This window comes from Mustela nigripes, chromosome 5 (assembly GCF_022355385.1).
Source record: "Mustela nigripes isolate SB6536 chromosome 5, MUSNIG.SB6536, whole genome shotgun sequence".
NCBI classification, from domain to species: domain Eukaryota; kingdom Metazoa; phylum Chordata; class Mammalia; order Carnivora; family Mustelidae; genus Mustela; species Mustela nigripes.
The window spans coordinates 67,822,142-67,837,476 of record NC_081561.1 but is presented as its reverse complement, the minus strand read 5'-3'; the positions used below and the strand labels follow the sequence as shown (position 1 = coordinate 67,837,476).

Here is a 15,335-nt window from a genome sequence, read left to right as displayed (position 1 = left end):
GCTAATTGGTGTCATGTCTTCGCAGCTCTGGGGAGACCAACATCACAGAATTTGCAGCTAATTGGTGTCATGTCTTCGCAGCTCTGGGGAGACCAACATCACAGAATTTGCAGCCTGGAGTACCTCGGAAATTTCCCAGAACACACTGATGTACTATAGTGGTCGCCTCTTCTGGATCGATGGCTTTAAGATTATCACAGCTCAAGAAATAGGTCAGAGAGCCAGTGTCTCGGTTTTGGAACCAGCCCCATTTAATCAGTTCACAATTATTCAGAGTTCCCTCAAGCCTCTGCCAGGTACAAGATTTTATTCCTGATTACCCACTCTCCTCCAAATTTTTTATTAAATAAATGTTTAGGTTGGGATTCTTTTTCTTAAGAATTATGTCTTTTTTTAAAAAAAAGATTTGATTTATTTATTTGAGAAAAAGACAGTGAAAGAGAGCATGAGAGGGGAGAAGGACAGAGGGAGAAGCAGACTCCCCATGGACCCGGGAGCCTTACTCAGGACTTGATCCTGGGACTTTGGGATCATGACCTGAGCCGAAGGCAGTTGCTCAACCAACCGAGCCACCTAGGTGCCCAAAAATTGTCTTAAAAAGAAAAAGGCTGTAGTAGTTTCCATTGGTCAATTCACTCTTAACCAAATTTGCAGCATGTAACAGATAAAGAAAATTCTCAGGATATATTAAAGGAAAGGAAATTTCATTTTGGTACCAATTATTAGTAACTTCCATTATTTTTCCATGTTTTCTATGATGATTGAGAATCTGAAATTCTTTTCCCCTCTATTCTTTCTTTCATCCCATAGGCAACTTTTCCATTACCCCCAAGGTTATCCCAGATTCTGTTCAAGAGTCTTCATTTAGGATCGAAGGGAATGCTTCAAGTTTCCAAATCTTGTGGAATGCTCCCCGAGCAGTGGATTGGGGTGTAATTTTCTACAGTGTGGAATTCAGTTCTCTGTCTAAGGTATAGTGTGGGTTCTAGTAGCTTCCAGTTCTTAAGCAGTCTGTACCATCTGCATCAGCACTGCCTGCGCTGATTTGTGCTTCTTCCATTTAGCCAAGCCGGTCTATTTCCTTTGTTGTTCCCATACATTTGGTTATTTTTCCTGAGAGCCCTTGTTTATAGCCAGTCTCTGACCATTTGGGGGTTAGTGGTAACAGCTGGTTTGTTAGATACATTTTAACTGGTCTGTGTGGAACCACATGGAACAGACCAACATTACCATTTCCAAAATTGCAGGTTTTGACTTTACATTTGAACCAGAGTTTGGGGATTTTAGTTAATTAGGAATAAAGGATTTTATGATTCTCTCACTAAGAAAATAATGTGGTTTTTTTTTTTCTTATATTTTAGTTCCTGGCTAGTGAACAACAGCTTTCGCCTGTATTTACTGTGGAAGGTCTGGAGCCTTATGCCTTATTTAATCTCTCTGTCACTCCTTATACATACTGGGGAAAAGGCCCCAAAACATCTTTGTCACTTCGAGCACCAGAAACAGGTACATGGGTCAAAATCTCTTTTACAAAAGGCAGAACCTCACTTTCTATGACCTAGAATAAATAGCTACTAATTAAAAATAAAAAGACCTTTTAATGACTTTGGAGATTAGAATAACACCATTAAAATAAATCTGAATAATTTATTCCAAAAGCACATATCAAAGATTTCTTAGAGACTTTTTTACTTGTTTATCATAATATATCTGATGCAGAAATTTCAGGAAATTTGTGAAATGCCTGATAAGGAAAATGGGCATATAACAGTAGAGACAGTTTCATGGAAGGCAGGCTTGCTGGTAGAAGTTCTCATGGATGGTAGCTTAGAGTCTTCCAAAGATGAATAACTGATTTGTCTAAATTTAATGTTTCTCTTTGGTATATATTTTAAAAATAATACTAGTCATATCTTTATATGTGTATTGCTATAAAATATGCAAAGCACATTTATATGTATCACTCCTTTATTAAACATTTGTTGCATACCTATCATGTGTCAGAAACATCATTTTATCCTTTTGTTTGACCCTCACCCTGCTCTGAGAAAGGCAGGACAGGTATTATTATCTCATTTATGCAAATGAGAAACCAGAATCCCAGTGGCTCCCCAATGTTGCATAGCTAGTTAAGTGGCAGGGCTGGGACTTAGTCCAGACTCTTTGCTGTAGTCTGATCAAATCTCCTTTTGGTCATTTCTGCAAATGTGGTCAATGATAGTATCCTATTGATTTATTTAATATCAGCTTATTAGCAGGACCTGGCAGGCAGTGAGAGCTCAGTAAGCATAGACTTCCATTCACCATTGTGTTTTTTTTTTTTTTAAGATTTTATTTATTTATTTGACAGAGATCACAAGTAGGCAGAGACAGGCAGAGAGAGAAGGGGAACAAGGTTCCCTGCCAAGCAGAGAGCCCGATGTAGGGCTCAATCCCAGGATCCCAAGACCATGACCTGAGCCGAAGGCAGAGGCCCAACCCACTGACCCACCCAGGTGCCCCACCACTGTGGTTTTTTAACTGCTAAGATTCTTTCAATGATATTTATCCATAAGTCTCATAACAGGAACATAGTGGAGCCTGGGCAGGTTCTGGAGCAGTTAGCATTTGGATCCAGGTATGCTCTCTTTGAGATTGTCTTGGGATATCAGCTTTGGTCGAATTCTTCTATGGAAATGGCTTTGTCTGCATCTGTCAGGGGATGCACAGGGGGCTAGGGTCATCAACATTCTGCTGGATGTTGGGGACAACAAAATTAAAAAAAAAAAATAAAAGATCTGGCCTTTGCCTTCAGGAAATTTATAGTATAGTTGGGAAATTATTCAAATTGACAAATATTTATTAAGCACTTACTGTGTGCCAGTCTTATACTAGATTTGAGGGGATTTTTTTTAAAGAGTGTGATATATGATTTTTCTTTTTTTAAATATTTTATTTATTTATCTGACAGACAGAGATCACAAATAAGCAGGGAGGCAGGCAGAGAGAGAGGGGGAAGCAGGCTCCCTGCTGACCAGAGAGAGCCAGATGCGGGGCTCGATCCCAGGACCCCGAGACCACGACCCAAGCTGAAGGCAGAGGCCTTAACCCACTGAGCCACCCAGGTTCCCCTAGATTTGAGGAAATTTAACAAGGAATAAGAAAAGATGCTTTCTCTGATGGAGCACGTAACACAGTTGAGATAAACACATGCTTCCAATGATAGTAGAAATGAGACCATGAAAATTGAGTTGCAATGGCACAGAGCAAATAGACAAGATGGAAAGCTTCATCTATATCAAGCTTCATCTATACCATCTCCTAAGAAGGAGAGCACAGTGCTCATGGACTGGTATGGTCACTGAAGGCCTTTGGCGAGGAGGAATTCTAGCTGGGCTCTGTGAGATGGTGTAAGAAAATGTATCCATGTGAGCACAGTGTAAGCAGGCCTGGAGACTGCAGAATGATGTGTGTCAAACATTGAGAAGTGATGTGATTGGAGTGGAGAGTGGAAGGGGACCTTGTAGAGGACTCAGAAGACAGAAGACAGGCATCTTGGATGAAATGACATAGACATCAGGCAGAGGAATTTCTCTTGATTAAGAGGAAGATAAATTCACTGAAGGAATGGGAGAGACTAAATTTCTTGGTTTGATTCTAGGATTAATGGTAACCCCAAACCGTATTCTTGGGGGCTACTCCCTCCTGCCGGGGAGGATTCAAGGTGAGAGCGCCTGGATCCGTCATATACTTCATGTTACATCCTGAACTGGCTAAAGGCTGGACCGAGTTCCGGCCTTGCTTCCTGTGACTGCCATTTCCACCACCAGCTGAATCACTGTGTCAAGATGAGAGTACATATTGTATTTTATAAGGAGAATCAGCCACCCTCCAGATGAGGGTGATGAGGCGCAGATGGGAAAGATGGACCTAAGTGCTGGCAAGAGGGATTTGGGTTGAAGATAAGAAAGATTTGATGAAATATCAGGATAGGTTCGTGAAGAAATCTTTGGAATATTCTCTCCTGAAGATCTTTAAGAACAAGATAGATGCACTCCAGTGGTCTGGAATGAGAAGTACTTATTACTAAGCTTCTCCACACCCTCACCATGAATGGTAAAAAGTCAACCTTTCATTCTTGTCTACCTTATCTGTGTCTCTGCTTTGCAGTTCCGTCAGCACCACAGAACCCCAGGATATTTGTATTACCAACTGGAAAATACCATAACCTGAATGAAGTTGTGGTAGAATTTCGATGGAATAAGCCTAAGCATGAAAACGGTGTGTTAACAAGATTTGAAATTTTCTATCAAATATCCAACCAGACAGACACAAATGAAACATTCGAAGACTGGATCGCTGTCAACACAACTCCCTCGAAGATGTCTTTTCAGCTTGAAGGCATGAGTCCTGGGTACACTGTTGCCTTCCAGGTAGGAATAAAAACAGGGAAATGAGGGTCTTAGGATTGATTAAAGGACTAAGTTAGGAATTCGGCCTCTCTGTCAATAATTTGGGGTCCACTATGATCATGGAAGTCAAGTGGGTAATGAGGACACAGAGGGGAGAGGGGACAGCTAGGGTAAAGGACATCTTGACAGCTTTCTGGCTTTCAGATTCAGAACAGACCATTATTTTTTCTGTGATCACTATAGGCCATGGACCACAGTAGATAACTTTTATATTCCTTATCTCATTTGATCCTCTTATGGTCTGTGAAGAAAAATCCAGGTCCCTGGGTGTATCAGTGAGTTACTAATGCTGTGTGGCTAGGAAGTGGTGTGCTATAGTCCAACTTCTAGAATCATCTTTCCAACAGATGATTCACTATTGTGAGTCCTCTGGATGTCCCAACTTGGAGCTACCCAGGGAAATAAAAACTAAGGGTCTAGGTGGTTGACATCTCAAAGTTACTGTTTGGCTGCTGATAGAGGAGAAAGTGAGAGAGAATAGGAGCCAAGAATAAAAAGCTACCCCCACCTCATTTTTGTCTTTTAACTCTCATATGAGATAGCTTTCTACTTACAGTAGACGGCTTGATGATTTTCATATCTTCATTAAATAGAAAGTTGGTTCCATTACTTCTCATGGAACATAATGCTTTGGGAAATGTTTTAGAGATCTGAGCTTCCTGAGGATATAGTTTCTTTTTGTAAAGTCCTAATTTAATAATTATTTTGTTAACATATTAGGCCTTCATAGATAAATCAAAAAAGTTGTACATGAAAGTTAAAGATAACACACATTCCTACTGGTTAAGATTTATGTATGTTCTGGTTGAAGAAATATCCTGGTTAAGTGTATCTGTCTGTTACATAGAGCTTCAGATCTCAGCCACCCCAAAACCACGCAAAGTAATATGCATGGGTATGCACGAGTTTCATTTAACATGGCCTTGTGCAAAAGTGAAGATGGCTTGGTATATGTATGTAGCATCATACACACACACATATATAGAGAGTAGTGTGTATAATATGGTAAAATATATTTAATACTAGAAATATATAAAAAAATCTAATGCTTTGTTGATTGAAAGGGCACTTGAGGATCTTCCCTTTGGGTCCATCATTATGGACATCAGTTTTCTTTACAGGCTATTGTGCATATGCAAGGTTTGGAAGTGGAAGTAATTCACTACACAAGAAAAGTCATGTAATAAAAACTGTTTTTAAAAAGCTTTGGTACTAGGATGCAGGGCGGCACAGCGGGAAGAAACTATACAGCCCTCAGAAGACTTGGTTTTTTTGTCAGGTTTTGCATGTGTCATTGTGGATGAGTTATTTAGGTTTGACTGAGATTTTGTCCGGTTTCAGCTCTTAGTAGTTGTGAGGATTGAAAGAGATAACGTATGTAAAAGTTGTTTGAGATGCACAATTTATTTTCAAATGTAAGTTTTAATTATTATTTTTATTATTTATTTATATTTATATATTTATATTTATTCTATTTATTATTATTATTTTCTTATTATTTTCCTTTTCTAAATCTCCTTTTTTAAAAGTACAGTAAATTTAGTTATTTAAAGCTTCTAGTTGTTTATTTCACAGTAAGTGGAAATTTACCATAATATGCATAGTTTCGTTTCTGTTAAATGTTCTACAGAAAATTTTGAAAATAGCTAAAACTTTTCTTAGAAATTCAGATCTTTTGCAGTGGAGATTTGTGGCATTACTCCATACTTTTTTTTTTTTTAAGATTTTATTTATTTGACAGAGAGAGAGAGACCGCAAGTAGGCAGAGGCGGCAGGCAGGGAGAGAGGGGGGCAGGCTCCCTGGGGAGGAGAGAGCCCCATGCGGGGCTCGATCCCATGACCCTGAGATCATGACCTGGGCTGAAAGCAGAAACTTAACCCACTGAGCCACCCAGGTGCCCCTACTTCCTACTTTTTTAGACAAAAAGATCAACAACAATAAAAAACAAACCACCAGCATGAATGTGAGGCAATATTTACCTCTTAGTGATTTATTGCTTTATACTCGAATGGAAGTAACTATTTGAAACTGTTCAGTCAGGAAAAGAAAAATGCCATACGATTTCACTCATGTGGAATTTAAGAACACAACAGACAAACATAGGGGAAAGGGGAAGAAAAGGAGAGGGAGGCAAACCATTAGAATCTCTTAACTGTAGAGGACAGACTGAGGGTTGCTGGAGGGAGGTGGTTGGCAATGGGCTAAATGGGTAATGGGCACTAGGGAGGACAATCGTGACGAGCTCTGGGTGTTGTATGTCAGTGATGGGTCACTAAATTCTACTCCTGAAACTGATATTACACTGTACGTTAACTATCTGGAATTTATTTTATATTATTTATTTATTTCTATTTCAATTTAATTTTATTTTTTCAGTGTTCCAAGATTCATTGTTTATGCACCACACCCAATGCTCCATGCAATCTGTGCCCTCCTTAGTACCCACCACCAGGCTCACCCAACCCCCCACTCCCCCTCTCCTCCCACACCCTCAGTTTGTTTCTCAGAGTCCACAGTCTCTCATGGTTTATCTCGAACTAACTGGAATTTAAATAAAAACTTGAAAAAAAAAAGTATTCATAATCAGAATTATGAAGTGAAAACTTCAATAATCTATCAGTTTCAGAATGGAATTATTATCATTGAGGACACCATAGAATGCCATTTTCCTGGTATCTTTTTCTTTCTTTAGGTTCGAGTCTTCACATCCAAAGGACCTGGACCATTTTCTGACATAGTAAAGTCTAAAACAGCAGGTATTTATTACCAAACACCTGTGCAAAAAACAGCTAGTGTTTTAAGAACATTCTTGACCCTGGGTGTGCTCAGGATATGAATACTGTCTCTGAGCTGAAGTTACAGTCAAATAATCAATTTTTATCATCTAAGAACATGTTTCAATAAGCCTAAGCATAGGGTGCCTGGGCAGTGTTGACCAAGACTGGAACAGTAGACGACCCCAGAGGAGAGACTCATGGATTTCAGAATAGTCTGCTCATGAATCAAGAGATTTTGCCAAACTGGGGTGCCTGGGTGGCTCAGTGGGTTAAGCCGCTGCCTTCAGTTCAGGTCATGATCTCAGGGTCCTGGGATCGAGTCCCACATCAGGCTCTTTGCTCAGCAGGGAGCCTGCTTCTCTCTCTCTCTCTCTCTCTCTCTGCCTGCCTCTCCATCTACTTGTGATCTCTCTCTGTCAAATAAATAAAAATAAAATCTTTAAAATAAAAGAGAGAGAGATTTTGCCAAACCAAAGATTTTTTTTTCCCTATACATATTCTAAGTGTTTTATTTCTTGTTTTCAGAAATCAACCCATTTCCATACCTTATAACTCTTTTTGACAGCAAGATAGTTTTATTAGATATGGATCAAAATCAAATCGTATGGACATTTTCAACAGAAGGAGACATCAGTAGCATGGGCTACACAGCTGATGACGGAATGGGGTATTATGTTCAAGGAGACTCACTTTACCTTCTGAACATGCACAACAGGTCCACTTCTGAGGTATCTCACTATGTAAACTATTCTGGAAGGAAAGACATGGATCATTTGCATACCACACTACCCTGTAATTAAAATGGCTGGTCAGTGGTTGAGCCATTAAAATTAGAATGGTTGATAAAGACAGATTTGTCTAATTATTTAGCCACAGATAAACAGAGATTAGATTTTGGGCAAATGTCATTCAGGATTAATCTAGCAAATAGCTATTTGGTTTAAGGCACCGTGTTAGTTCCTGGGATAGAGGGGAAAAAAATCACAGTCCTTGAACAAATTCAGTCTGGTATGAGTCTAACACTAAGAGGATAGTACTGTATAGTAATTCATGTGTGAACTTTGGGATCTGAAATTTAGAATTTAACTGGCTTCACCACTTACTAGATCTGGCCATCAGCAAGTAACTTAACGACTGATTATGTGGTATCTGGTCATATGGCTCCTGTGAAGATTAAATGAGATAATCTAGGGGAGGCCTGAGCACAATGCTGGGAATGTGGTGGCATTCACTGAATACAGCAGGCAGACAGAAGATAGCATCATACCAGGCTGAGGGAAGGATTGGTGGTATGACAGAAAATGGGTGATCAGTGCAGGTTGGAGAGGTGGTGGTATAATGGAAAGACATGTTGGGTACCAAGAAGATGATCCAGGTGAAGGTGGGAAAAGCTGAGGAGGTAGTAAGTGTAAAGACAGGGAAACAACAGAACCATACCATGTTTAGGAGGCTGTAAATGGAGTGAGCTTGGAATGGAGATGGGGGTGAGGGTGAGTGAAGGACAGGTGGGAAAGCTGGAGAAGTAGAACAGGATCCTCAATATAATGGGCCTCTTCTACTGTGCTAAGGTGTCGGTGCCAATCCTGAAGACCACATCAAGCCATTAAAGAAACTTAGTGGGTCATTCACATGATCAAATTATGTTAGAGAAAGACCTCTCTGCTAGTGATGTCAATAATGATTTAGAGAAGGTTATGTCTTAGACAACTAGGAGGCCATTACAGAAACCCAGACAGGAAATGGTAGGCAGGAAATGAGAGGCAGTGAGATGAGAAAGGAGAGAACAACTTTGAGACATATTTTAAATGGGATTTATTCACAATGGGCAGTCATGATAGGAGGAAGTCATGAATGCATCACATTTGTCAGAATTGCTCCTCAGGTGAGTGTTGGAAATCCATAAAAATATAGTATGCAGGAGAAAAGAAGGTTTTGGGGGTGAAGTGATGAATACCATTTCCTGGGATCATTCATATGGAGATGTTCAGTATTCAGTTTGAATCAGTAACTCAGTGAGGGCTTTTGCTATTGTTCTTGTAGCACTGGTATATGAATTATAGTTTAAGTCATGGTAGTTGAAATTAATCAAGAGAAAGAATACAATGTGGGAAGAAGACCAATGATACACAGTCCAGAACTATTGAGATTTTGGATTATAAAGAAGTGCAGTAAATAAGTAATATGGTAGATTACAGAAAAGTCCTCAAATTTGAAAACAAAAATAATGACCACTATCTCCTTGGCTGTGTGTTTCTACCTATTATTAAGATTTTCCGAGGTACACTGGTTTTTGATATCACAATTATTACAATTGACTGGATTTCAAGGCATCTCTACTTTGTGCAAAAAGCATCACAAAATGGAATGCAAATATTTGATGTTGATCTTGAACATAAGGTGAAATACCCCAGAAAGCTGAAAATTTGCAATAGAAATTCAACAATAGTCTCTTTTTCTGTGTATCCTCTTTTAAGGTATGTAAAGTGTGACTATCTGTTTCTGCTTGATGAAATAGACATTTAATGTAATATCTTTGGTTTAATGTTAGAAGTCATTGATGGGAAAATAAGATACTTAGGGTTCTTGACTAGCTGTATTAATTCATACTAAGTAATTCTACACATAAGTTATGAGCCCAGAACCACAAATTTGTAAATTTAACCCATACTGACAATTTGGCTAACCTAAAGTTATGGTAATTACCAACAGGAAACCAAAGCATTGCACATAGCACCTCAAGGTCATTTTAGTCCAAGGCTTTAGTTGTAAACATAGTTATTGAGAAGTCATGGGAAAATGCTATCAACTAAATCACTTGTGGCCAATTCTATCTCAGAAGGTTATTGGACACTTGAACATGTTCTCTCCAAACGCTGTATTTGTCTCTCTGTTTGTTAGGAATGATTGGTCCTCACTGGAAACTAACATTCACAATGATATGTTTTATTCATTAAGTTGGAGGGTCTTTTTCTTCCCCCTATAGTCGCGTGTATTGGACAGAAGTTTCCGATTTTGGCTCTGAGCTGTTCTACTACAGTATTATCAACCAGACCTTGCATCGCATTCTTCCACCTATAGCCACAAACCATTCAAATGGAAGGGGACAGTGTTTTTGTGGTATTACTCAATTTGAGTTTAGTGGAACAATGACGATTGATACCTCTGACTTGAAGAAACCACAGATATACTTTGTCAAAGGGCAAGAGATCTGGGCCGTGGATCTGGAAGGATGTCGGTGTTGGCAAGTTGTCATGGTGCCCACTCTGCTTGGTAAGACATCCATGTGTGTACTTAGATGCTCATTTGTAATTGCGGTCCCTCCTGTTTCATTAAAAAGAATATATTCAAAAGAAAATACACGTGGTATTTGCTCTGGACAATGCCAGCTGTGTCTGCAGAATATAAGTCAAGTTGTTTCCAGGAAAATTGTATATAGATATTCATAAAATTTTCTGGATCCGTGGGTTTCTTTTGCTATTGTTGTTGAAGTTATTGTATAATTAACAGTAGAGCTACAATTTTTTTAGCTTAACTATATAGTCTAAGCAAGCTCCCAAATGTACTACCTCATTTAATTTTCAAAGCACCTTGATGAAGTAGGTGTTAGTGCCCTCATTTTATGGATGAGGAAACTGAGGCCGAGGAAGACTAAGATACTTGTCCAGAGGGCCATGATTAGTGGAGGAGCTGGGGTTTGAAGCTAGGCCTGACTATAGTATCGATGATCTTATTATCAGCACCCCACTTTACTTCTGTCATGATGGCCCCATTGTCTCCACCTTCAGCATGAGTTGGTCAGTACTTGACAGGTCTATTTGTTGAAATGCAGTGCATGTGGAGGAAATACTTAAACGTCTGAAGGGATTTGGAGGTCTTCTAATTAGGAGCAACTGCAATAGGAAAAAAACGCACTCTAGATACACTCATATATTATTATTATTATTTTTAATTTATTTATTTCAGGGAGAGAGAGAGGGAGGGAGAGAGAGAGAATGTGCATGAGCAGAGAGAGGAGGGGAAAATGGGGAAAGAGAGGGGGAGGGAGAAGCAGACTTCTGCACTCAGCCTGGAGCCCTACTCTGGGCTGGGTTTCATGACCCTGAGATCATGACCTGAAATCAAGAGTTGGACTCGTACCCAACCGAGTCACCTAGGCGCCCCTACTCTCATATAGTCTTAAGAGTCTACTCCTCACTGTCCAATGTAGTAACTACCAGTCATATGTGATTTAAGTTCAAATTAACTAAAATTAACTGAAATTAAAAATTTAATTCTGCAGTCACATGAGCCACATTGTAAGTGCTCAAAAACACATGGTTATTGTGTTGGGCAGCGTAGAAATAAAATATTTCTGTCATCAAAAGTGCTATTGAACATTGCTGGTCTATATAGTGAAGTTTTGAAATTGCAAATGAGTGTGTGTATGTGTGTCTGCGTTATAATTGCACATATGGTTTTGTTGGTATGTTACCTAGAGCCTTTGAAAAACAATTCCAATATACTTTCAATGGGTTTTGGAGATAATGTTTTGAACTTCTCTTATTAGGAGACTTACTTGTTTCTGTTCAATCTGTGACAAAGACTCTTTCTTGATCAAACATTGGGTTCCTCTGAACCCTTCCTCAACTAGACCTTGACATTGGTCTTCCATGCTTGTCATTGCTGACTCTACTTTTAGCAAGAACCCTTCTAAATCAGTTTAGAGATAATCCTCCACACCTGGTATTTGATCTAGTTCTTTACTCCCCACCCGTGATGGTCTAGGCTTGCCTTTAGCAAAAATCACAATAAGCCAGTTTAGCAAGAATTTTTCTATCCTTGCTGTCTCCTCTTAGTAATCTTCTATCCACTGATCCTCTCACTCTGCTAGTTGGCTCTGCATCCCCAGCTGACCTTGTTGTATGTGAAGTTGAGCACATCTCTCTCCTCCAATATATTGTAATATTACAATAGTCTTAACTAAAGTCTTCCTTGCCATTTAAACAATTGTCAGAATAATACACATCTAATCTAATCTATCGTCTAATACACAAGAATTATTTAGTGGGCCATTATCTTATAGGTTCATTATCTTATAGGTATAGAACCGGTTAGTCTTGCAGGAATCCATAATTGAAGTTTATGACCCTAAAATTAGAAAATTGGAAGGACTTTAGAGATCCTTTAGCTGGCATGATGTTGGAAGCAATCCCTTCTATGAAAACAGCCTTGTTTGAGCCCCTTCTTATAAAAAAAAAAATCTATTTCTTTATAAGGAAGTTTAAACTTTTTGGAATAATTCTCTATAGCAGATTTCCCTGCTATATTTAGCCAAAGTTTTGTCCTCATTTTTCCCATTCACTGGTCCGAGTTCTGACCCCTAACTTTATAAAGAATCTACTGTCATAGCTCATGACAGTAAATTGGAAGAAAAATTCATGTATCTTGAACTACTCCTCACATGATGTGGCTTCTAGATCTTTCTTTGCCCCGGTCACCCTCCTGAGGTTTCACTCCGGTTGCTTGATATATTCTTAAATGTCACCTCCATAACAACTCCCTATACTCTCATTGTGATCTGGTTAGTGCAGGGAGCTTCTGACTGCCCCCGTCTTCTTTTATTAGAGCTAAAAGTGACCTTACATCTTTGGGTTGCCTGCCATTTGAAAAACCCATAGTCTTTTTCATGTTAACTATTATTAAGCCAGATTTCTTTCATTTGTTATTTATAGAATTGATTTTAAGCTTGAATTTAGGTTGTCACATTTATTCCTATTTCCTATTCCTATTTCAATCTATTTCCTGATTTTCTTATATTTTCAAACCTTAAGTCAGTGAGTAAACCTATTAGTGTCAGTAAGAATCGTGTATCATGTACAAATTTGATAAGCATTTTTACTTTGCGTTAATTCCTAATTATTGGTAAAAAATATTGAGCAAGACACTGAGCCCTGGGTCTATCATCTAACATATCTCTTCTAATAGGCATTGTTTGATGTGGAGTCACACAAGTTAAGTTGTAAATCTTGGCTCTCAACTTTACTAACTTTGTGGCCTTGAGGAGATTATTTAACTCCTCAAAGCTTCAGTTTCCACTTCTACAGAATGAGGCTAACAATAATAGTATTTACCTTATTGACTTAGGATGGAGCTAAATTGAGAAAATATCTATAAAATCTTTAGCTTCACAACATAAAATAAAGGTGGCATTTTTTTTTCCACACTGAAATGATAGAAAGATTCAAAATTTAGTGATTACAATACAGAAAAAGTATTTTACGTACTGTGTAGAGTAGAAACATATGTTATGCATATTTTGTTCTTTGTGTTCTTTATTCTATGTTTTTCATGAGCAGGAAGAACACTGGAAAGCTTAACTGTGGATGGGGAATTTCTTTACTGGATCTCCTCGGCAAAGGACAGCACGCAGATTCACCAAGCAAAGAAAAGCAATGGGGCCATCCTCTCTCAGGTGAAGGTCCAAAGGACTAAGCATATCTTGGCTTACAGTTCAGTTCTGCAGCCTTTTCCAGGTAATAAGATTGTACTCGTAATCAGCATGTTCTCCCAGTTTAGGGTCAGAAAAGTCTCAGACTGTCTTCTCCAGGCTGAGCGCCCAAAGCCCTTTGTTATGCTCAGCATTACTCCAAATGGTTAGGATTGGTGCATGCTAAGATTGCTGTTTGCCCTGGATCATAATTTAGCTCCATGTGTATCCATGGCTCGGGCTGTGGTAGACAACTTTAGACATTGGAAACCCTTGTCTGTCATTCTCTCTGTCTTCTTTCTCTTCTCATTCCCATCATTTCCCTTCTTTTTGTCCGCCCCCCACCCCGAAGGATATTTTAGACCTCCCAGTCCATCAAAAAGCACCGCATTAAATTTCAGGACTTTTTCAAAGTAAAGTGCTGTATTTATTGTAGCATTTTGTAGGTCAGCCATTTATCACGAGTACATGTGTGCTAAGATTTTTTTTATTAAGTTCCTAACTTTTTTGGTAATCTGTGACTCATGTTTTTTTAGTGCTGTGCCTAAAACTCTATCTCTTCCATAAACCCTGAGGGTTTTATTATGCTGTTTTGTATGATGCAATGGCTTTTAGGAATGTATGTCTGGCACTATGGCAGAACTAGCTATATAATTCACTTTTCATTTTGAGAAACTTAAAAAATTTAGTAAGTCCGTGCTACATCTGTTTGAAATTGAACACACGCATAAACCTGTACATCCTTAAAAATAAAAGCTCTAAAACTAGCATGAATTTTTGTAACTGGAATTAATTTTAAAAACATGATTAATATAATGCTGTCATACTTTTTGAAAGTAAAAAAGGGTCAATTTGATTTTGCTCCTATGTATACTATTCAGTGTACTTTAGCGCCACCTGCTGGAGATTTTGAGCAATATCAGTTACCATGCTCCCTTTTTCTGAGACTTTTAAGGACTTAAAAATGTATGTGGGGCGGGGGGAGAAACCCCAAAACACAAAAAAACAAAAAACAAAACAAAAAAAAACCCTTGTCTTCTTTTCCTGAAAAACATACCCAATACTTCAGTATATCATACTTTGTCAGCTAGGTTAATAAAAGACGTTGTTATCCTTGATGTTAAATAAGTCTGCTCTTCCTCTTTTATCTATGTATGTGTATTCTTAATCTTCTTTTATTATTTTAGATAAAGCATTACTGCGTCTAGCTTCAGATCTAGCAGAGCCGACTATACTTAACACCAGTAACACCAGCCTCACAATCAGATTACCGCCTGCCAGGACCAACCTCTCGCTCCTGGGCATCACCAACCCAACTCCGACATACCTGGTTTATTACAAAGAAGTTAACAGCAGGAAAACCAGCTCTGGGCTGAAATATAAAATGCTGGTAAGATTGGACCTGGTGGTCTTTGTCTTCTCACAAGATACCTGTTTCTGATATAAAATTCTCATTCGGGACACCTGGGGGCTCAGTGGGTAAGCGTCTGCCTTCAGCTCGGCTCAGGATCCCAGGGTCCTAGGATCCAGCCCTGCATTGGGTTCCCTGCTGAGGAGGTGAAGCCTGCTTCTCCCTCTTCCTCTGCTGTCCCCCCTGCTTTCTCTCTCTCTCTCTCTAATAACTAAATAAAATCTTAAAA

At 38.9% G+C, this 15,335-nt stretch overlaps 1 protein-coding gene across 1 annotated transcript in view; it reads left to right on the top strand.

Moving 5' to 3' along the window:
* ROS1 (ROS proto-oncogene 1, receptor tyrosine kinase) overlaps window positions 1–15,335 on the top strand; it is a 116,016-nt gene that overhangs the window by 53,469 nt on the left and 47,212 nt on the right. Inside the window, exons 19-28 of the mRNA XM_059400606.1 lie at window positions 82–296; window positions 811–971; window positions 1,362–1,506; window positions 4,150–4,412; window positions 7,145–7,208; window positions 7,755–7,957; window positions 9,498–9,703; window positions 10,213–10,499; window positions 13,565–13,741; window positions 14,883–15,085. Coding sequence (XP_059256589.1) covers window positions 82–296; window positions 811–971; window positions 1,362–1,506; window positions 4,150–4,412; window positions 7,145–7,208; window positions 7,755–7,957; window positions 9,498–9,703; window positions 10,213–10,499; window positions 13,565–13,741; window positions 14,883–15,085 — 1,924 coding nt within the window. The remainder of the gene's footprint in view (window positions 1–81; window positions 297–810; window positions 972–1,361; window positions 1,507–4,149; window positions 4,413–7,144; window positions 7,209–7,754; window positions 7,958–9,497; window positions 9,704–10,212; window positions 10,500–13,564; window positions 13,742–14,882; window positions 15,086–15,335) is intronic.